Source organism: Mangifera indica, chromosome 13, assembly GCF_011075055.1.
Source record: "Mangifera indica cultivar Alphonso chromosome 13, CATAS_Mindica_2.1, whole genome shotgun sequence".
NCBI classification, from domain to species: Eukaryota; Viridiplantae; Streptophyta; class Magnoliopsida; order Sapindales; family Anacardiaceae; genus Mangifera; species Mangifera indica.
The window spans coordinates 3,924,582-3,948,902 of record NC_058149.1 but is presented as its reverse complement, the minus strand read 5'-3'; the positions used below and the strand labels follow the sequence as shown (position 1 = coordinate 3,948,902).

Below are 24,321 nucleotides of genomic sequence, written 5' to 3'. Positions count from 1 at the left end.
ATTGAATTATGAGTGCTATTATAGCTCTTTGGAAAGCTCTTTGAATCCTCTTTCCAATAATATATAGCTTGTATGAATTAAAAACCGTTTGGGATATTAAATTGTATGAAACGAAGGCTGCCCTGCTAAATGACTGTTCTGTAAACAGTGTTTCTTAATTCTGGGCAAGAAAGAAAGAAAGAAAGAGAGAAAAGGAAAAATAAAGGAAAGGAAAGGAAAGGAAAGGAAAGGAAAGGAAAGAAAAGAATAAAGGAAAAAAGAAAGAAAAGCAAGAAAAAGAATTTGGGGCTCAAGATTTAGGGGTCGTCCCAAGAGTAATGTCTGGTGAATTATGAATAAATTTAAATGGAAGCAAAATTAGTAAGATATAAGACCCGCATACATGCTATAAACTATGAGGGGGCACTTTACACTACACCGCCCACAGTAGGGCATGTCCGCAGTAGGACACGTCCGTAATAGGACATAGACCCCCAGTAGGGTCCGCTCGCAGTAGAGCATGCTCGCAGTAGAGCTCAATTCAGATTCAAAAATAGTGTAATGAAAGAAAAAGAGCTTGAGCTTATAAAAGTGTCAAATCCCTATAGTTAGCTTCCATAAAGTATTAAATAAACACCAGATGGGACAAAGTATGACCCAAATAGTAAAGAGTGAACTAAATTACCCCCCTCAATCTCTTATAGAGGTTAGGAGTGAGGTTGAGTCCCAAAAGTAAGTTAGAACAGGAAACAAAAAAAGATAGTTTACTTGATTCTTTCCCCTTACTGAGTGTTTTTATCACTCACTCCTTTTTCTTTCCTGATTGCAGGTACCGATGATCGAGGTAACTGCGAGGCAGGGTCAGGTCAATGTAGGTAGATCCGGTTGGAGCAAGTTATCTCTGGTTTATATTACATGCATACAGTAACATGTTCTTATCGACTTTTGACTTTTTGAGATTATGGTACAGTTGCATATGATTACTCCCTGTTTTCAGATACTTTCAGATGAGTCTTCATAGGAGTATATACATCTTTTGTTCGCTTCCAGATTTTCAGTTTTCTTGGAATGCTTCCTAAACACTTTAATAATGCATTTATTTTAAAGTATTTTTAAAAAGAAAAAAAATAGACACTTCGAATATTAATTCGTAACATTTCTCCTTCGATGGGTAGTACTTTTAGGGAGGGATGTTATATTATCGGTGTATGTGATCCTTTGACTTAAGGTCATCAAACCATCGCGTGTAAAGATCAATATAGTTTAACACTATCTAACGTCCTACCATAATAAGGATAACTATAAAGATAGTAATCGGCTATATTATGACATACATGGAAGCTATAGTTGATCTATAAAAGACTCATCACTCTCGAACATTTGAGAAGATATCTCACATGAGAATATTGAATGATAGTCATGATTGCTTGAATTTGTGGCCACAATGAGATAAAGTAGTATTATAATTTGTGTTACTAATTGATGTATATCAATTCATATCAAGGAACTATTGAGATAAATATTTTTCTATGTCTTAGTCTTGAGAGATATTAATTGATGAAAGGATTGAATTACACGTAATTGTGACATTGTAACAACTTAAAAGATGTTCATTAACACTCTATTGTCTGAATAACAATGATGTTTTACTAGAGACTAATTTTGATTTGTGTCTAAATTCGATTTGAATTCACATACTACTAATTCGATAGAGAGCTTATAGATCACACTTATATAGAGATTGATTTAAACCTAGAGGTGGAGATTATTTTACGATAATTCTGGTGTTTAGGAAAAAAGAGAACCAACTGACCTTACTTTGACCAAGCTAAACTTGGTATGCAAATTAAAATAAGCTTGGCATAGTTGGACAATATTTTGTCTACCTGTGCAAAGCCAAAGCTCACACCAAGGGGCACACTTTTGGTGCCACCTATACATGACTTGAACTTGATAGGTGACACACAAGTTGAGGAATGTGTTGCCAGTCATGCATGTGTTTGTTTAAGGTGCCAAACCTGAATAAAATCTTTGTTGCACCCAAATGCCTACACATATAAAAGAGTGAATTAAAATTAAACTAAAATAACACAACACATACCGAAGAGAAACCATAACCATTATTTTTTGTTTTCTCTCATTTTTCTCATGAACACAAAATCCAGAAAAGAAACCTTAACAACCTTCACCCTCGATCGTTTCTTCTATGTTTGTGCTTCGAGTGGATACCAAGCCCATGCCTCTCAGGGGTTGTATAACGTTTGTTTTTACCCATGCAAAGTTTTGGAGGAGACCCCAACACAAGTATAAAACTAAAACACCGTTTCTGTGTTTTGTATCTTCATGGTTATATGTCTAAAACGAGTATCTTCGTTAAAGTTTTCAAAATTCTATATTTTTAAATTTTTTAACTCTATGTGCTAGTTACTGATGCTTAAAAACCCAACAGTGATATCAAAGCCATCGTTTAACATATTTTCATGAAAATATATATGCCTGCTAAATAATTTAATTAATTTGTGTGTTGATTGCATGTACCCGGGTTAATCTAAACTAAAATTGGTAAAGATGATTTGTAATTGTGTCGTTACATGATTTGTTGAGAATCATGTACAACGTAAACAATGTTAGATTGTTGAGTGATGTTATTGGATTTTTGTTTGAGTTTTGTTAAAATTTATAGGTTAAATTTTGGTTGAAAGTCATAGGTTTCATGTAGTTACACGAAATCGCTTTCGAATTCTATTGATTGCATAATTCAAGGGTTACCACCAATGTGAGTGTGGTTTACGTGTCGTATTTTCTCACTTCGATGACTAACTTGTTGAGAACTAGAGTCTTTTAGATTTTTTGTCATTAGAAAACTCATATTACTACGCTGAAAAACCATTTATGCATGACATAGTGCCAACAATGCATGGACGTGTCAAGTGGACCAATCGTAGCACCATGAGTAGTGCACGACTAGACCAAGAAAATTAGTGACCATTAGGTGTTTGGTCTAGTTGTGACTCAACATGGTATTTTGCCACATTTTCACAAGGTGCATGGTTGGACAAATTTTGGTCCAGTCATGCCTCTCTGTATGAGGTGTTTACCACCTCGGTCATACTTTAGCCATGTCCATGTCATGACTTTAGCCATGCAATATTTTGGAATTTTATTAAATTTCAAATGCACGATTGAACAACACACCTGTACACCTAATAAATTTGAAATTTTTGATTTTGTCCTATTTTATTGAATATAGACCGAATTAAAATTTTTTTAGCTTTAAAGGTTGAATTATAATTTTGTAAAACTTTAGCGACAAAAAAAATTAAACACTTGAAATAATAATAATTAAAATTTATTTTTAATTGATATATATATATATATGGATGCATGTATGCATAACCCTTAATATACAACCAAAGAACCTTTGTAGATGCTTAATTTTTATTTTATTTTTCCTTGGGTTGTAATTCTTTAAAATAGGCCCTCCACACCCTACCTTTATCCCCATTCTTCTTTTTGTTTAAATTGTTTTTATTTTTTTAGAATTTTGTAATTAGAAAATAAAATCATATAATAATAGATATTATCATATGATTGAATACTACTTTATAATTTAAAATCATTCAATTATATAATAACACATTATTTAAGTATCCGAATAGATATTTACATATAATTTCAAATTAAACACTAAATCATGAGTAATAAAATTATATACATCCAATCATCGTGTGATACACTAATTTTAAATTAATGATAAAATAACATTAAATCAATCACTTAATGACATCTCATTATCTGGGTATCTACAGTCAAAATTAATTTTTAAATTTGAGAGGTATAAATGACCATATACTCTACAACTGAGAAAAATATCTTCTGCCCGTAGTCTAAATTTGATGAGTGGATAAAAATTGTTTTTCAAAACTTCGTGGATTAAAAAGTATTCGCAACAAACCTTGCAAGGAAATATGTTATTCATCCTTAATGTATCTATATCCATGACTGGCTGATTTTAGACAAATATATATATATATATATATATATATATATATATAAAAAATTATGTTTAAGGTAGAGCCTCCACCTTGGGGAAAATAATTGGACTGATTGCTGACCTAGGATCAGTTTGAACCAAGAATCACGCATCCACAAGTGTTACAAACTGACTGAAGGAAGAGAGTGATTTATACTAGAACTGAATGCTGGAACCCTAACTGGAGTAACAAAGAACCTATCACATTGTGCAGCTTCTGTTGTGCAATTTAAAGTTTAACAGAAGAATAAAATTGCAACTGGTCACACAGAGTGGAGATCCAGTGACAATAAATTGAAGCAAGTATTATCAAACAGAAACTTATGATACCCTGCAATATTCAGCTTTCTAAGCAAGGACCAGAATACAAAATACAACTCCAATTGAAAGCAGTTCACAAAAGTCAGAAAATGGAACACTCAGTTTTATTTCATCATAATTATAGTTGAAAGGAAATTTTGAAAAGACCTCACAGGAATTTCCTATATGGCCTGCCGGCATCTTCATCTTGCATATGCTGTAAAATAGTTAGCAAAATGTCAGGAGAATTAATAATCAAAAAAGAGGAAAAAAAAAAGAAAAGATCCTATTAGAATTTTCATATATCAAGGTGTGTGTCACTAAATCTATGCCAACAAGTTAAAGCAAATTATATGTCTACATTGATATTCATTTGCAAGACATAATTAAACATATGTCCTGCAAATCACGTCCAAATGAGTACTCACTCCTCTCCCTTAGAATTCTGGGGAAAGAGGGGAAAAACCATTTTAGGTATTCCTACCTTCTGAAATCAACAGAAAAAGTTGCTAAATCCAGAAAAAAGTTCTCTAATTTGAAATTTATACTTGAAATGAATAAGTTCCCTTTCTAATGATTGAAGAATAATAAAATAGCAAAATGTGAATAAAAATTAATGAAAATTTTCTAATCTGCTGATATCCCTGAGCCTTCTAACAAATTGGTTCTAAATTGGGGATTAATGTTGGAACTGATTAACTTTGCATGGTTCTAAAACTTGTGGGATGCAAGAAGGGATAGAACTGAGGATGGGTAATAAGATGGGGAGTGTAAGGTTCAGGAAATGCACATGTAGCCTGCCAATTGCAAAAATAGGAAACACAAGAGCACAAAAAATGATAAATTAGTCAAAAACAAACAATTACCATGTGGTAGAAATTAAAACCAAACCAATTTCATAGCTATCCTTACGTTATACTAGCAAAAGCCTTAAAAATGCAAGTAGTGATAAAGCTGAGGATGGGTATTAAGATAGTGCGTGTAAGCCTTACAAATTTCATAGCTATCCCCTTTCTAATCCCAAACCCCAGCTTGGCAATAATTAATGAGATGTTCATTGGCTTGTTATGACAACAGAAATACAAAAACAAAAATCCTTCACATATTTGTTAACTAACTGAATCTGCCCAATAAATTTTAAAGAACCAAGGCAACATGAATCTGATTTATTTGTATTGCCTTTACTAATAGTCGAATCATGACCAACAATTTAAAATTAGCATTTCTTACTCCATTCATGCTCCAATACTATGGAATATAAACGCAAAATGTAAATGGTTCTCTCCACACTACCATACTTGGTTGCACAATGAATCAAAGGATAAGCTCATACATACCATAAACCATTGCCTAAACATAATGGAGCAAATTTAGTAACCAAAACATTTAACAGGCACTAGGAAGTTTACCTACAAGAGACAGTCTTTTTTTTTCTCACAGCTTTTCTCTCTTTTTGATCGCTTACACCAAAAATACTGAATCAGCCCTCCCCAAGACAACCACCACAACCACACTCTTTTATATCATATTCTATTTGTACCACAACTATCACTCACATATTTGGTTATGTAATGAAAATCCCCAACATTTTTTTTTTCTTTTGATACCAAAAAATCCCTCAATATCTCCAACAGATTCACCATCCTCCATGCTCTAAAGTAGGCGCTACATCAAACACACCCACCAACCTTGATAACCAGGAAACTTGTATAACATGACATCCCAAGTAGGTGGTCTCAAACAGATTCAAAAACGGACTTAAAACTAATTTAAACCCTGAACCTCATGTCAAGACCAAAGGCTTTTACCAGATAGCCTAGCCCTAGAGATTTCCCCAATCATGTTAAGGCTACAAAGCTCAGTGCCTCATCTCACAGCATTACCTCATAACTAACAGTTTCATCAAATCGAGTGGACACACAAAGGCATCATATCTCTCGAAGAGAATGTCCTGTGACTTTCAGATTCCTAAACACATTGAATTAGGGCTTTGTAATAGAGCTTAATTTAATAATAAATCATACCCTTTTGATTATCAAAGTAATAAGGCTGAATTAATGTTGTAGCTAATTAGAAGGATCTACAAAGAAACTTACAAATTCTCTGACGATGCCCTTGTAAATGAAGACTGGGATAGCGATGCCGAAGAAGCCGACTATAGCCAAGTTACGGCGAGTCCATCTGAAATTGTACTCCAGATTCTCACGGGCAGCGCCCCATTCCTCTATGAACCTGTTCTTGTTTGCCTCCATTCCTCCTCCCATTGTTGCGGTTGCTATTTCTCTCTTCACAGTATCCCGTTTGTTCGATGGGTCTGTTTTCAGCTGTGGTTGAAACTTCGATGTTAATGAAATGCCCACTGTTTGGATATGAGAACTAGCATATTCTGATCAAATTAATCACACAAACCCTCATCCTAATTTAATATTTGAATGTTTTAATCAATTTTCCTCCACTCCTATTTATTTATAAAATATCAGCCATACCCCCATGCCCTTAAGGACGAGGGAGACTGGGAGAGTTCTAGGTTACTCCACTGCTCGTAAAATTTCCAATAAAATTACGTGTTTCCAAATTTTGAATAATTAATTAAGTATTTAAATAATATATTATTATATAAATTATTTTAAATTAAAATAAAATAATATTAAATCATATAATAATACATTAATTAGATATCTAATTAATTACTAAAAATTAAATACACATAACATTATTCAAATTTTAATATCCTTTGAACATATTTTTATTTTGAGAGATTGCTTTAATATTTTCCACCGGTTATACAATTGTTGTGAAATTTGTGAGGAATTTCATATTATAATATTGTAGTTTTCCAGTAAGAAAATTTTATTAAAACTATACTTAATTAAATCTCGCTCTCCTGAACAAACACATTTCTATCCATTGAGTGCCTATTCAAATTGAATCCACAGATCAACTTGAATAAGTTAATTTCGCTCTGGATCTCCAAATTGAGTAGCTTCCCTAAAGATCAATTTGTCCTTTTTTTTTTCCGATTATACGGTTTATTTTGTTAATAATATTATTCATTTTCTTGATGATACAATTTATTTTGTTGACTTAAATAATATTATACATCAATTTGAACTCAAACTGAACACTATAATTTTAACCCAAACTTCCAGCTAATTGCAAACTTGACTAAAATCGAATCTAACCAGATCAAACAAATTGTATAAATCTTTATCAATGCAAACTAGAAAAAAAATATAACATATCTTATCCAATAACATCTTCTATTGTCAAGATATTATTCACTTTAAACACACAATATATCATAACTTTGTTGTTGAGCTTTACAATCCAAAACGTGTCTTGATAGTTTAAGAAGCTCATAAAATGTTTGACCAATCTAAACTTAGCATCCCCAAACAATGTAAGATTCATACCCAAGCAATGTAAAATGTACATACAAACCTAACATCTCTTTCATGTTTTGTCAATGTAAGATTTGTGTAAATGTGACACATACACACCTTACTTACAGGACTCAATGTCCTCATTAAAGTTTGTCTCATCATTACTCAAGAAGGCACAAAACAAATCTGATACTATTTTTAACATCTCTAATCTATCGGTTTTACGTCTTGACAATTTAAAAAGCTTTTATATTATTTAACCAGTTTAAACTTAACATTCAAAGCAATTTAGGATACACAGACTAAGCTAATATCTCTTCTATGTTTCTTCGATATTAAATTTGCCTAAAGGTGCCACAAAAAGACTCTTAGATTTGATAATTACATCTAAGTGCAACCAAATGTAAAGATGGGACTCTTAAATTACACAAGAATATAAATGATACATAGAAAAGTCGTGGTTTTGGCCTGTATGCATGATTGACAATTCTTCCATAAATCATCCATGTTCAGTTTGAAGCCAAATTCAAATGGGATTCTCAGCACTCAGTTCAAGTTCCAACGATATGTTTACAACTACATGAATCAATTTACAGCTTCCATGGCAGACACATCTAAAATGAAAACCTATCTCTATTTAATTTTAGGCTACTTCCGGAATTATAAAAGGACTGGACAACTTTGTGGAATAACAAGCATCCTCTGCCCCCAGGCATTTCCAATTTCATGAATAGCTCCATTTCCTGCAGTGCAACAGAAAGCAATTGTTGGGATGTTCAGAAAATTAACAAAGAGCAATTGGAGGCTTTTGCATGCATGCCAGTATCTTTAGGTACAACTAGAGGGCATGAGAAGAACTTCCCTACTCACCCACTGAATGGTACCTACAGTTTTAACTGTCAACTCTCTTGGTTCTAAGTTCAAAATATTTAGACTTTACGAGGTCAACAAAGAGGCATATAATCCTCCCCCCAACTCCCCAAGCATAAACAGAAGTTGAATAACAGACTATTGTTGGGTTTAAATTACATTGGAAATTATTGAGGTGTCATGCCTTTTGATTTCAAAAGAGGAACTCATATGTACATCATCAGTGCAGAGATCATTTTTAATTCTTAGGTTATACATTAAAGAGCCTCATCGAAACTGTTAACTTGCCAAGATTAAGCTGACGAATCCATAACATCAATATATAGATGACTAAGCTGAGAATTTGTATGTAACATAATTTGAGTAGCTGAGGCACTACAATTACCTCTGATCTTGATTATGAGTATTAAACTAAGATTTGTTCTCATGTTGAATAAAGCACAAACGGCACTGCAGAATAAAAATATGAGAACCCCTCATTAGCATGTTTTGCTAAAAAAGAAACAAAACCATTAGCAGTAGAGAAAAAACATTCAGATTCAAAGATCTCTCAGATTTTATCTTTCAAATGATATTGTACACAATTGTCAAATAATTTTACTGAGGTTAGAAAAAAAAAAAGTCACTTTCAAGGCAACAGAACTCCTAACATTAAACAATTTTGAATCTAAAACTGCTCTTTTCCAAAATTGTTTACAGTAACTTCATATAACAAATGATATTCCCTTCATGCTAAAAAATTTCAGCAAGTGTTTTGACTGGTATAGCACAACACAATCAGACACTAACTGTCTATCAACTCAGAATTTCTTAGAATGCAGTGAAACTCAATATTAAAGCTGTGCATAGTGTTCACAAGAGCAGAACGTGTGGTCATAGGCATGGAGAGATAATTAATATAAGTTCCTTTGTCTTTTTTTCTAAGAAACAAAAAGATCATATAAAACAGGTAGGGAGAAAAACAAGAATGGACAAGATGTCCATTCAAATAATTAATATAAGTAAGTTTTAAAATAGTGCAGCTTTAATAGTCAAAAATTCTCACCGAAAGTATATTTTCTAATTTGATCATCCCTAACAATATAGCACTTACGAAGGCAACATCACATTCCCCCTACACCACCTAATCCTGGAAGTATGCAATGTGCACAAGAAAATTCTGGTAATTTACTTAAATTGTCTATAAACAAATTCAGCAAAAGTACACCATACAATGTCATCTACTGATCACCAAAAAAAAAATCATCCTCAAAGTTGCTATCATATATATAACAAGTTTAAAAGATTTAGATGATCTGAACAATAATCACAAAAGAAAAAGGTAAGTACTCATATTTCATAACATCTTGAAGAGAAATGAAACTTGATATTCCTAAAGCAAGCTCAAGTCCTGACACTGTTAATTGCTGTCATAGAATTAATTCATCTCTATCCATCTAGTTCCCACGTATGCAACTCAGCTATTCAGAATTTGTTTTTCCTTGTACACAAACGGTGACCATACAAATGAAAAGAACTAACTATAATCATGTTGAAATTGATACTTCCCACTGAATCAGTTCAGAACTCAGATTCCAATGAGTTTTACCGGCAAAAAATAAATGGGTGAATAAGAGTGGAGTAAGAACTCTAAATTAATGCTTCAATAAAGCAAATGAATACATGCAGTTTCAATCACAAAATGGTACTCCTGTTTGGTTCATTAAAAATAATTCAAGCAATCAACAGCTTACCAACCAAGAAAACTGTTAGCATCAACACAAGCATAAGTCGAACAGAACGGTTAAATGGCAGAAGCACAGTATTTTGCCGCTTTCTTTGAACCCCAACAAAAAGCTGCAGAGCAACATGATTATTAGATTTCCTGGGACTTCTATGGATTATAATCATGCTCAACCATCGATATGTACAAAATTATAGATCGCTACACAGAAAAATATAACAAGTTTATGGAGTGCAGTCAGAGTCATCAGTCATGCATGTAAATGTTACCTGATTGAACACATTAACGACTCCCCTTGCCTGTGGATTCTCCACACAACTCTGCTTCCAAAAAACAGGTTTGAAACCTTTTTCCTTAGGTGTTGCCTCCACAGATTGCGTCACTTTGTTATTTCCTCCACCTTCATCAGCAATTACAATCTTCAATGCACTGAACTTTGGCGAACTGCATGTTCTCCTAGCACCAATTCCTCTATCTGCTTTACAGATTATGTCATTGCTTGTTCCAGGAGATTCATCTTTTACTTCTATGACACACTCACTATTTTTATTAATACTGCCAGCATCTTTTAAAACTTCTAATTCATCACAATTCTGTCCAGGGGAGATAACATTAAAGTTAAGTCTTGCATCTCTTCTTTGGTGGCTGTTCTTTAGATGTGAGTTATTCACAGGAGATCTGGACCTGTTGCATTCATCTTTCACAGAAGAAAAGGTTGGGGAATTTCCAGAGAGAAACATGGCTAAATCATCACGTTCTTCCTCATCCAAGTTTATCCACTGAAGGGGTTGCTTCCCTTCCTCACTAAAAGATTCTCTTAATGCTGCTTCAACATGCAAAATTTGGTTCTCAATGGCAGCAATGAATTGTCTATGCCTAGCTGATGCATTATCATTGCAACGATGGCTATAACTCAACCTGACAGCCCTTTCAAATTCTTCCAACTTATTCAACATTCACAGTTCAATAAAACAAAATCAATATTTGGGGAAACTGATTAGCCAAAAAAAGATAAACAAGGAAAAACTTAGTATAAAAGTTTTGCTTAGATCACACGAATATTTAGACTACACAATTATGATACTTATAAAGACCTAAAAAGAAAAGTTCGAATTTATTCTTCAGACACACCAAACAATTTATTCAAAAATTTTCATTTTCTTTAAAAAAAACAATAATGCATAACACAAAACTAGGAACTTCACTAGACTCTCAGAAAGTAATGATCACTGAAAAGAGTTCAAGTCTGCCATATTTTTAATCAGCCAAGGAAATAAAGGACTTTATCAGAAAAGGAAATATACCTGCCATTTAGCAGTACCTAAAGCCGTTTGGAGCTCCCTACAGAGTTCATCTAAATCCTCTCGGTTTAGGCGCTCTCTCCTTTCTCTTATCCACAACCTGTATGCTGATTCCATTCTGCAAACAGGAAAAAAAAACAACTCAAGGAGTAAAAATGGTGCTTAATGTTACAAATGAGATTAGGAAATCTCTATTATCATTACATTCACAGAATAATTTAGATAGGTCTAAATTACACAAAGCCGATTCTTTTGTATGTTCATGTTAACTGCACATATAATATACCAAACCGACAACTAAACCAAAGCAGTGTGTTCTGATAGCATATTCATAATAACTTCAGATTAACTAAAATATCTGCGGATATGCACACCAAGAAGAACATCAAACTTACAAAAGAGAATAGTACAACTAGTGAATTGCAAAACTTGTAATATTGAATAAAAAACCCCGTTAAGACACGAATCAAATATCTAACTTCTCGGTTCTCACTTTTAAAATAAAAATACAAGTAATCAAGACCGTCATATGTCATATGAACATCTAATTGAACTATAACATGAAAATTTCCCTCCCAAATCAAATCTTAAAAAAAAAAAGGCAAATTTATTTCTTTGCTGCTCAGAATGCCCCGTTACACAGAGTCTCACAGAACTCAAACCTAATAATTTAGTAAATCAAAATTTAAAAAAAAAAACACACAAAAAGAACAAGAAATCAAACCCCAAAAAATACATAGAAAAGAAAAACTAAAAAGCAACATATACTATAACTAAAGATTATATTCAACCAAAGCGTTAGGATCCCTTGAATTTCCACCTTAAAAAACCCAAACCCACATCACAAAACCCATCAAATTATTGAATTTATACATATCCACAGCTCACATCATAGATACAAGTGAAATAAACAATTAACAAATGAATCAAGCACAAAAACCAAACGCAAGCAGGTGAAAAAATAAAATAATATCAAAATAACATACCTATCAGTTGATTCTTGAACCTCCTCAGCTGCAGAAAAAAAAGAGTCGTTTTTCCATAAATCAAAGCTATTATTTTCCACCATCATCTTCACCAAAACGATATAATTTTTATCTGTAAAAAATAAGCACAAATCGTTGGAAGCTGAATGATTTTGTTTTCCCTTCTTGTGTTAGGTTGGGAACTGAAGAGAAGCAAGGAATGAAGAGAGCGAAAGTAAAGGAGACACTAGGAGAGAAGAGAAGAGACGAAACGATGCCGTATTAGTAATTTTACTCTTCTTCTTCTTCTCCCTCCTATGGTGAAGGTTCGGGTAAGTCGGATTTTGTTTTTGTTTCTGATTTAAGAAATAAAAGTTTCTATCTTCTGTTATGGTTGAGACTATATGTAACATATAACGCCAATCATCCTTTGACACGTTAACTTCCCATTTCACCACCACTACGTCATAAAATCTTAAAATTATTAATAGATAAACCGGGAAATCCTTCATTAATTATCAGAATTAAATCTTCAAAAATTCTTAAAATTAATTTTGAAAATTCGCTGACGTGTCGAGCAGGGATCGGGAATGGAAATGTGAACGCTCACAGGGGATAAATTAAAAATAGTAAAAACGGCGTCGGCGGTTGGAGAGAAAATAAAGAGGTGGATGGTGGAACAGCTACTCCATCAACTTTTTATTTGGGGCCCTTAAAAAAATTGTCGTATTGTGGACCGTTGAAATTAATTAATTATTTAGTTATTTTATTTTTTTTCACGGCTGTGATGGTGAATCAGTTTTTCTGTGCTCATAATGGAGAATATTGAGGAAGCATTGTTCGGTTGGCGCATGATATTTTACTAATAAATAGTATAATAAAGAATTTCTCAAACAAGGCAAGGCATATTAGAAATTAAAATTAAAATTAAAATTAAAAGAAAATTTGGTTGATGAACGAGCCTTTTCAATGTCATCATTTCAATTTGTTTTCACTTAATTGAGATTTAAATAAAAATCGAAGAGAAATTAGAAAAATATTCATTACTTCATAAAAAAGTTAGATTCTCGTTATTTTTTTAAAATTTAAAAAATATTTTTATTATTTAAAATATATTAATTCTACCAAAAATTGATAAAAATTAATAAAAATAAAACAATGGGAGTAACACGTGACAGTCCTCGTCACAGCCTCGCATAACCACCATTCATTAAATAATTATGGTTGTCGTTGTAAAACTAAAGTATTTTTCATTTCACAATATTTAATATTTCCACTAAATATACAAAATAACATCACCCAAAAACGACGACGGATTTGATTGAGTTAAAAATTAAACTCATTTTAATAAATAATTCAAGTTAAAATTAAATCAAACATTCAAATTTAAATTTTACCTAAATTGTTTACAAATTTAAATTACATATAAAATATGCATTTCAATTAATTAAATCTTGAATTGAATTTTTTGAATTTAAATTAAGCTTAAATTTATTTTTATTCAATTCAATCTGAATTGAATCTGACCTAAACACATATTAATTATGATTTGAAGGATAATATTTTAATGAGAAAAAAAATTAATCATAAAGGTGTATTTGGGTTTATTTATTTAGTCCCCTATAAAATCATACTATACTAACGTATTATAGTTTTTAGACTATTTTTTTAATTTTTTAGCATATTTTAAAATTTGATAAAAGTATATATACTTAATTTTAAATGCTCAATTAAATATTTTTATATTTTAATAAATAAAGGAAAAAGGAAAACAATACCAACTAAAATTATTATAATAAAACTACATATATTTATTTTTTATTATTTAATTAGATATTTAAATGATATATCATCATATAATTAAATGATTTTAAATTAAAAATAAAATAATATTTAATCATATGATGATACGCCAATTGAATATGTAATGAAATGTTTAAAATTGGATGCATATAACATTACTCAAATTATTAATTTTTTTAATTTTGGTTTAAAATATTTAGACAAATATTAAAGAATTAGCAATTTCCGGGCATAAACTTTCATATTTCATAAGAAAAATTAAGTTTTTTTTAACCATAAATCTTGAGATTATACTAAAATTAAAAATTGATGCCTAAGAAGAGCCCTTACAAAGAGGGTGCCTCGAGGGATATGGTCTGCCTCTGGCCTAGACCGTCTAACGTGAAAAACATTGAGCAGCTGCTTCATGCTGTCAATAAACAACAACCCAATAAAATAATGTCATGTATTATTTCCTGCTCCATGACTCATGATCTTGATGGTCAAAATTCGACAACTCTTAGATCGTACAGAATTCACCAATTAACAGAGCAACAACGGTAGAACAAATTAAAAATAGGCCAAACCACATGTCCCATCCAAGTTTTTAGCGTAAACTTAAAAAACGCACTTATAATAGATAAAAATGAAAATATTTATTTATAAATTAATTATTATTAATTTTTTTATTAAAAATAAAGATAAAATTATTGTTTTATTATTAAACTTTAAAACTTTAAAAGTTAATATCATTTTCCTCATAGATTTTAAAAATTAATACTTTACTCAATTCTGAAAGTTTAAAAAGTTTAAATTTTATCTCTATAATTTGTTTCTCATCACTAGTCATCACCATTCTGATCAACAGTTAATATTTTTTTACCCATCCTCCAAATCTAACCTCGAATGATGAAAAGGACAATCACCAACCACCACGAAAGACAACATTGTCTTTCGTTGCATTGTCCAAACATAACAACAAATGATGCACATTGTCCAAACACGACTACGAAGGTCGCATCATCTGTCACTTCTTCTCAATCTAAATAAAGTTTTGTCGTCTAAATCTAGACCACAAAATGTTGCCTTTTGTTAGAGAAGATTGTCGATCAAATTCAAGAAGATCTTCGGTTGGATTCCCTAATCCTAAGATCGGCAATCAAATTCTCTAAACTATTTGAGATAAAACCTAAAAATAGGGGAAAAGTGAATTTTTTTAAATTTAATTATAAAAAAAAATTGTTAATTTTTTAAACTAAGAAGAGAAAATAATAAAAAAAATTTAAGATTTTAGGGTTCAGGGATAAAATAATGATTTTATCTTTATCTCTAATTATAAATTTTAATAACAATTAATTTACAAATAAGTGTTTAAATTTTTTATTTGTCGTAAATATAATTTTTAGATCAGGATAAATTTTGAATAGGAAATAGTCCTTTGGTCTTAGAAATAATATTTTGGCAGAAAAAAAGGCAATTACCATCTCAAGTCAATTTGGCTTTTCAAATCTTATCCTGAATATAGGAGCACTTCTTCCACCTCCGGAACCTAAAAAATTTGCCTAATAGCATATTGACCACCCATCTAAAAGTAGGCCAAATGACTATTTTCCACCCGATGCAATAACAAATTTTCACACAATAAATTAGAAAATATTTTTTTTTCACCATTATATTAAATTTATTAAAAAATTACAAATTTTTTAAATAAAATTATTGAAAAGATTAAAAAAAAATCTCAAATTAGACAATACTTTACCCTTCAAATGTTATTAAATATATATTTGTTATCTTTAATTTATATTAATTTTAATTAAAAATGTAAATTAAATAAAATGTAATAGTCTTTAGCGACATTCATTGTTGATGACATTTAAAATTGTATTGATTGATTCAATTTCAAATAAAATCACACCCAACAATGTGATTCTTGACCAAAAAAAAAAGAAGTTACAAAGAAAAATTGAAATCGGTATAATTTTGAATGAAATCACACAAAATGGTGTGATTTTCGACTAAGAAAGAAGAAGTTATAGAAATAAAGTGAAACCGACACATATATCTTTTATTGTTACAACTAATTATTGACTTTAATAGATAAATAAAATAATATATTTTGAAAATTTATATAATAAGAATTTGTTATTTTATCAAACTTTGGATGGAAAATAATCATTTGGCCTTTAAAAGTAATGGGCATGTACGCATGCCATTAATATTATTAGTTTTCTCTATATCAGCCATCACAAATATTAGATAAAGTTGTGATAAATTATTTAAATGCGCCAGCAAAAGTTGCAATTGGAAATAAATGTTGCTACAAAGTCAGATTCCATGTTCTCGGCCTTCATGAAAGGGACAAACAAATCTTCAGAAACTTTGCATAATATTTGGGTCATTGACTTTGTACTTGTGGTGGCTAATACAAAGCAAGAATTTATCACTATGCTCCACAGAAACATATGAGAAGACTAGGAGTGACACTTCATGTGGGCAAATGGTGTTTATGCTGTGTGGATATATCATTAGTATCATAAATAATTGAAAGACCTTTCCGGAACTGATGCAGACACAATATGGAATATGCTGCCAGCCAGGTCGTATTGGCAAGGGTATCTTGACTCCTCAAGACACGAATCTGGACAGCTCACTTTCAACCAGCAGAGCATGAAGTTAAAATAAAGGAGATAATCCTCCTTTGTAGAACTATTTAGACTCGTGTTTTGTCTGCAATGATGATCCGAAATCTCTTTTCAGAAGAAGGAAAGCTTTTCAGCTTAAATTATGAATTTTGTACTGGAAGATTTTTCTTTACTAATCACCAAAATCTCTGCACCAAGATTTTCCATCATGCCAGTGAACGTGGATTGGAGGTCTTCAAGAACTTGTAATTCACTTTCCAAGTTAGCTTGTGACTGTAAAAATAATAATCATACACAGGAAAGATCTAAATTAATATAAATGCTCGCATGAAAAAGGATTTCATAGAGCACAGGATTCTTGACAAAGGGAACTTCCAGGACTCTTTTACAGGAAATTTGAATAATAAAAGATTAGGTTGCAGCAGGAGGGAAGATGAGGGGAAATATATTTGTATGGGTCTTTAGGCTGATTTAGGAGGTACTGGCTTCTCGAATTGCCAGATTGAGAGGCTTGACTCAAATTGCCGGTTTGTGTTTTTCTTTGTTTATGTTGAAATTGGTTGGGTATCCTTCATGAAAAAAGGGATTCAAAAAGGGTTTTTTCTTTCCACTTGGATTTATACAAGTCAAGCACACAAAGAAGTCTGAGGAAGTCGCACATGAAATGCTTCTTCTAGCAACAAGTTCCCTTTGTGATTGCATCAACTCCAATGCTCAATCCTGTATCAATTAAAACAAGTCAAAGCAGGAAAAGCAAAGGGATGCCTGTGTTGAATTCTTTTCGTAAAGTTTCCAAGTAATTCCAGATTTTTGAGTTACAGTTTCGCTTCTCCTTCAGGCTCCACAGCAGCAACATAGATCAGAGGACATGCCATCAATCTTCCACAATATATTATACTGCACCCAGACAAAGTCTTTCAACAACACTGTAATGGACTATTTTGCAAGGACATCGGATTGCCAACAAAATGTGATTCCTTGGTGAGAAAAAAGGAAGATGCTAGCATTGTTTAGAAAATATTGTGTTCCTTGGTGCTAAAGTTCGGTTATGTCCTCAGTTCAATAGAAGAATCCAGAGATATAGTTGTGCTTTCTTTTGATGAACTTCAAATAAGGGTGTACGTAATTCAGTTCAATCTATAAAATCAAACTAAATCTTTTAAAAATTATGATTTAGTTTGGTTTGATTTATAAAATAGTTTGGTTTTGGTTAAAAATATTTCAAACTATTTTTTCAATATTGGATATGATTTTGGCGATTTTTAAACTAAATTAAACTATAAACCATATTTTTTAAAAATACATATATATAACTATACTTGACGAATTTTTCAAAAAACAATTAGATGTACAACTTTTTTTTAATATTTATTTTGTCATTTTTTTTTACATATATACTGTATATATATTTCATATTTATTTTACACGTATATATTATGGTTTAGAAAACTATAATTTAGTTAATTTAATTAAATGGTGTATATATATATATAAATGAATAATTTTAAAAAGTTTAAACTATGATAATTGAACCCTGTATCGTATTGTATAATATGTCTTTTAAAAATTAAAATAATAAAATATCACAAATACCTTTAACATTTTAAAAATTTTCATATACACCCCTATTGTACTATCATTTTCTCTAAAAAAGTGTATTGATCCATATTAGTAATATATATAGTATCATAGGATATATATTGTATTGTGTGATACATTTATTATATCATATTAATTTAATACATCTTATGATATGTATTATTTTTCACATGTATCATATTGTATCGTAAGTATCATATTGTGTATTATAAGATATTGATAACTATGGTTCAAATCTTAATTTACATTGGATCAAACTGTATTTTTTTAGTTTGGTTCGGTTTAAAAATTTTTCAAATCATTTTGTTTAGTTTGGTTTTAAAAAACTTTCAAACTGTATCAAACCAAACCTTGCACACCTCTAACTTTAGAGCTCTTTGTTGGTCCACCAATATAAGATGAATTGAAATTCAACTACAAAGAAGTATGCTTTAAAGGCTTCCACCTTTATCAAATCCTCAAATTGTAACACCCATAGGCATATTTTGAGGGTAAAACAATCTTTATGCATAAGTTTATTTAATGCTTGCATGAGTTAATAAGGTTTTAAAGTCAAACTATGAGTTTAGAGTGACATATAGTTGTGTATGGTAAGGTCATACCCATATGTCGATGTCATGTCAACCGAATAAGATGATCTCTATGTAATTTTCAAATTTAGTGACACACAATCGTGTGCTCTGGACACACCCATGTGTATTGTACACGGTTTCAGGTTTATGTAAGGCAAGTTCAGTGCATTTTAGAGATTTTTATTCTTATTCCTAAATGCACAAACTTTCCTAAGAGAGTGAAGGATTTTGAGATTGATCATCCAACTTCCATGTAGCAGCTCCAATGATCATCTTTTGATGATGTGGTGACAAGGAAAAAAGAAAGAAGGAGGTTTGTTAGTGTGTTCTATTTGGTATAAAATTGAGGTAAGTAAGGCTTGTATTTAACCTTATCTCTAGTGAGGTGATTCTGAGAAGTTCATGTTCATTTGTTCATGTTTAATATAACAATCAAAGTGGGATTGACTATTTCAATTCAATTAAATAATAATGTTTGTCATTTAGTTGTTTATGCAATGGTATTTGAATGATCTATCCCTAATGTTTGTTAATTCAATAAAATTATGTATACCAACTTTTGGTATACAAATATATACATACTTATATGTGTTATCACATGATAGGATGATTTTGAATTAAGGATAAAATAATATTTAATCATGTGGTGTCACATATAAGTGTATACACAAAGTGGATACACGTAGTATTACTTTTGTTAATTAAAGCACTGCCATGATAAAATATGAATTTAAGCGATTATGAGTGATTTTAATAGTTAGTGTTGTGAAGGAGATATTCAATTGATTTTATGATTCAAGTGTTTATGTGCATGTCCTCATATGTTTGTAGTGTTTATGCTTCATATTGATTATATTTGGAAGTTATATTGTGTTAAATTTTGATTAAGTTTAAAGATACATAAAAAGGCATGATAGTTAGAGTGTAAACATGTTTAGTATGCTTGGAAGTGAGATTGATATGTGAATAGCAAATTAAGGATCAATGAGGGATCTACTCTTTTGAATTCTAAACTCAACACATGGTCGTGTGGCATGGGACATATGCCAGAGCACTGGAGTGTCAGAGGACATGCCATCAATCTTCACAATATATTATACTGCACCCAGATGAAGTCTTTCAACAACACTGTAATGGACTATTTTGCAAGGACATCGAATTGCCAACAAAATGTGATTCCTTGGTGAGAAAAAAGGAAGAGGCTAGCATTGTTGAGAAAATATTGTGTTCCTTGGTACCAAAGTTCGGTTATGTCTTCAATTCAATAGAAGAATCCAAAGTTATAGTTGTGCTTTCTTTTGATGAACTTCAGATAAGAGTTTATGTAATACGGTTTAATCTATAAAATCAAACCAAATCGTTTAAAAATTATGATTTGGTTTGGTTTAATTTATAAAATGGTTTGGTTTGGGTTGAAAATGTTTCAAACCGTTTTTTCAATTTTGGATATGATTTTGGCAATTTTTAAACCAAATTAAACCATAAACCATATTTTTTAAAAATACATATATATATGGTACATGGACTGCTCAGAACAAGCTAATGCAGTAGGTGGATTTCTAGGACAGTAGCAGCGAAATCATAATTATAATTCTTATTCGAATACTTACAACTCAGGTTGGAGAGATCATCCTAATCTTCGTTATGGGAATGCACATACAAATCAACCTTCGAATAACTTTCAATCATCCCAACAGCCACACCATCCCCCATTGAACATATTCCATAAACTTTTGTTGCCTCCATTTTTCCTACAGTTATTTGACGTATAAGAGTAGTTAGATCATCAAGTCGTCTTTCAAAGGAAGAGACATTTACCTCATTGACACGCTGAGACGAATGGTCTAATCTATTCCCAAATTGTTGTGAATTCAACACCATGTTTGCAATTAAATTTCGGGCAGCTTCAGGTGTTTTGTCAACCAATGCTCCACCACTCGTTCCATCAATCATATTCCTATCATTTGATAGGAGTCCTTCGTAAAAATATTGAATAAGAAGCTGGTCACTAATTTGGTAATGTGGATAGCTTGCACAGAGTTTTTTAAAGTGCTCCCAGTATTCGTATAAAGACTCTCCACTATACTGTCTAATGTCACAGATTTCCTTCCTTATATTGGCAACTCTTGATGCTGGAAAAAATTTCTCCAGAAATAGTCTTTTCATCTCATGCCAAGTGGTGATACTTCCAACAGGGAGATAATAAAGCCAATCTTGCGTATCATCTTTCAAAGAAAATGGAAAAGCTCTTATCTTGATTTGTTCTTCGGTTACTGCATTCGGTTTCATACCTGTGCACACCACATGAAATTCCTTTAAATGTTTATGAAGATCTTCACCTGCGGAGCGATGAAAAATAGGTAAAAGATAGATTTGTCTAGATTTTAATTCAAATGTAGTATTAACATCTAAATTAGGAAAAGAAATGCAGTGTGGTTGTTGATTCAAATCTGAAGCAGCAAGCTCTCTTAAAGTCCGATTTTCAACCATAATTTCTTCTATTTTGCGAGCAGATCTGTGTGTTTGTAGTTTCTTTTTTGCTTCTTTTCTCAGCCTTTTTGCAATCTTTTCAATCTCTGGATTAAATTGTAAATTAGCTTGTTTTGAAGATTGTGTAACGAACATACAAAGTAAAAACTCCCTGGCAATGGTGCCAAAATTTGGTATGTGCTGTCGTCGACACCCAAATTAAAATCTTAAATTCCTGTAACAAAAATATAGTAAAGGAAAGTAAGGATCGTTCCCTCGAAGAGTTTTAATTATTACGTTGTCACAAATCAATCAAAACAAGGAAATAAATGGGGGTTTTGAATTGAATGCAAATTATAATTAAAAAAACAATAAATAAAAATTCAATGAAATAATCTAAAACAAATAATCAATTAAACAAACTTTGGTCTACGGTCATATTCACCATTGAAACTACTATTGATCATCGAAACCAAAAATATCAAATTAATTATTCAAATATTCATTGTGGTATTAAAATTACTTGTCCTTCCTTATGATTAGTTAACCAAAAACATGTATTTCAATCAACCCTTATTGATTAATAATTCAAATACGATCTCGAATTTAATTAAACAATAGTATTACGAATTAGAAAGACTAACGAAGCAAGACAACACAAACATACGATGTTGCATTTAATCCAGTTGATTATTTTCCTAGGATTTACAGTTTCTGACGCAGCAAACGATAAACCTAGTTGCCACTTCGATTAAATGGATTGAATAATTACGGATTCAACACCTAAACTAGCAGTAGATTATATTAATTGATAAACTAATCATGCGCCTTAGCAATCAACCAATACAATCATAAAAAATAATTCAGAAAGATAATCGATACTTAAATAATTAAAAAGATGCATTAAAGAACAAAAATAAATCTCACAATCATTGTAGTTCCATGGTTTCAGATCCCTTCAACCAAGAGAAAATATTCAGCCACTGTAAGCCATATTTAGCTTTCTAATCCTCCAATTACAAGGATGAATAATCCCCCAGCAAAATAAAAATAAAAGTATATATATTTTCTCCCTACTAAAATCTGGAAATAAAAGTCAATCATAATCTCCTAATCCAACCAAGCAAAGGTGATACATAGCTTCCCAAAAAAAAAGGAAAAGATATATATTTTAATGTATATCCTTCCTCCAAAAATATTTTTCCTTATCTATCTCAATTAATCCCCTTTTCCAGCTAATAATTATCCCTTTTCTAGGAAGCAAATCTTGACATTTTGTAGACTTTTTCAGCTGATCTGGACATCCAAATTTAGTTTTCGAATTCTGCTTTCGTCATTTCACGTGCCCACGCCTAGTTAGCGTCACAACTTTTTGTTAATTCGTAAATCTGCTTCAGTTTTAAACTTCCTAAGTGTAAAATATAAATAATTTCATTAAATTGAATTAAATTTCCACACAACATAAGGGAATTAGAACTCAAAATAATAAAAATTAACGACGTTACCAATATAACTATGTTTGACGAATTTTTCAATAAACAATTAGATGTACAACTTTTTTTTAATATTTATTTTGTCATTTTTTTTACATGTATATTGTATATATATTTCATATTTATTTTACACGTATATATTATGTTTTAGAAAACTATAATTTAGTTAATTTAATTAAATCATGATAGTTGAACCTTGTATCATATTGTATGATATGTCTTTTAAAAATTAAAATAATAAAATATCACAAACACCCTTAACATTTTAAAAATTTTCATATACACCCTTATTGCACTATCATTTTCTCTAAAAAAGTGTATTGATCCGTATTAGTAATATGTATAGTATCGTAGGATATGTACTATATTGTGTGATACATTTATTATATCATATTAATTTGATATATTTTATTATATATTTTTTATTTCACTTGTATCATATTATATCATGAGTATCATATCGTGTATTGTAAGATACTAATAACTATAATTCAAACTGATCAAACTGTATTTTTTTAGTTTGGTTTGGTTTAAAAAATTTTCAAATCATTTTTTTTAGTTTGGTTTGAAAAAACTCTCAAACTGTACCAAACCAAACCTTGCACACCTCTAACTTTAGATCTCCTTGTTGGTCCACAAATATAAGATGAATTGAAATTCAACTACAAAGAAATATGCTTTAAAGGCTTCCACCTTTATCCATTCCTCAAATTGTAACACCCACAGGTACATTTTGAGGGTAAAACGGTCTTTATGCATAAGTTTATTTAATGCTTGCATGAGTTAATAAGGTTTTAAAGTCAAACTATGAGTTTAGAGTGACATATAGTTGTGTATGGCAAGGTCATGCCCATGTGTCGATGTCACATCAACCGAATAAGATGATCTCTATGTAATTTTCAAATTTAATGGCACACAATCTGTGCTTTGGACACACCCATGTGTATTGTACATGGTTTCAGGTTTATGTAAGGCAAGTTCACTGTGTTTTAGAGATTTTTACAATTATTCCTAAATGCACAAACTTTCCTAAAAGAGTGAAGGATTTTGAGATTGATCATCCGACTTCCATGTAGCAGCTCCAATGATCATCTTTCGATGATGTGGTGACAAGGAAAAAAGAAAGGAGGTTTGTTAGTGTGTTCTATTTGCTATGAAATTGAGGTAAGTAAGGCTTGTATTTAACCTTATCTCTATTGAGGTGATTTTG

The 24,321-nt window shown here is 31.1% G+C and overlaps 2 protein-coding genes across 4 annotated transcripts; both read right to left on the bottom strand.

Annotated features, from left to right (window-relative positions):
• Positions 1 to 4,194: 4,194 nt before the first annotated feature.
• On the bottom strand, positions 4,195 to 6,782 carry LOC123193902. Its single transcript, XM_044606974.1, has 2 exons — positions 6,409 to 6,782; positions 4,195 to 4,529 (listed from the first exon to the last, which is right to left on the bottom strand). Exons 1-2 carry the CDS (start codon positions 6,574 to 6,576, stop codon positions 4,482 to 4,484), a joined length of 216 nt encoding a protein of 71 aa, XP_044462909.1. The 5' UTR covers positions 6,577 to 6,782; the 3' UTR covers positions 4,195 to 4,481.
• Positions 6,783 to 8,087: 1,305 nt separating this feature from the next.
• Positions 8,088 to 12,919, bottom strand: LOC123194805. Of its 3 annotated transcripts, none has more exons than XM_044608236.1 (6): positions 12,576 to 12,919; positions 11,593 to 11,707; positions 10,558 to 11,232; positions 10,303 to 10,401; positions 8,951 to 9,015; positions 8,088 to 8,438 (listed from the first exon to the last, which is right to left on the bottom strand). In XM_044608236.1, the coding sequence occupies exons 1-5, from the start codon at positions 12,659 to 12,661 to the stop codon at positions 8,977 to 8,979; spliced, it is 1,014 nt and encodes a 337-aa protein (XP_044464171.1). In that variant the 5' UTR covers positions 12,662 to 12,919; the 3' UTR covers positions 8,088 to 8,438; positions 8,951 to 8,976. The 3 variants fall into 3 exon arrangements, with proteins under 3 accessions (XP_044464171.1, XP_044464172.1, XP_044464170.1); XM_044608237.1 differs by having other exon boundaries at positions 10,299 to 10,401; positions 12,576 to 12,918; XM_044608235.1 differs by lacking the exon at positions 8,951 to 9,015 and having other exon boundaries at positions 10,299 to 10,401.
• Between the last annotated feature and the right edge of the window lie 11,402 nt (positions 12,920 to 24,321).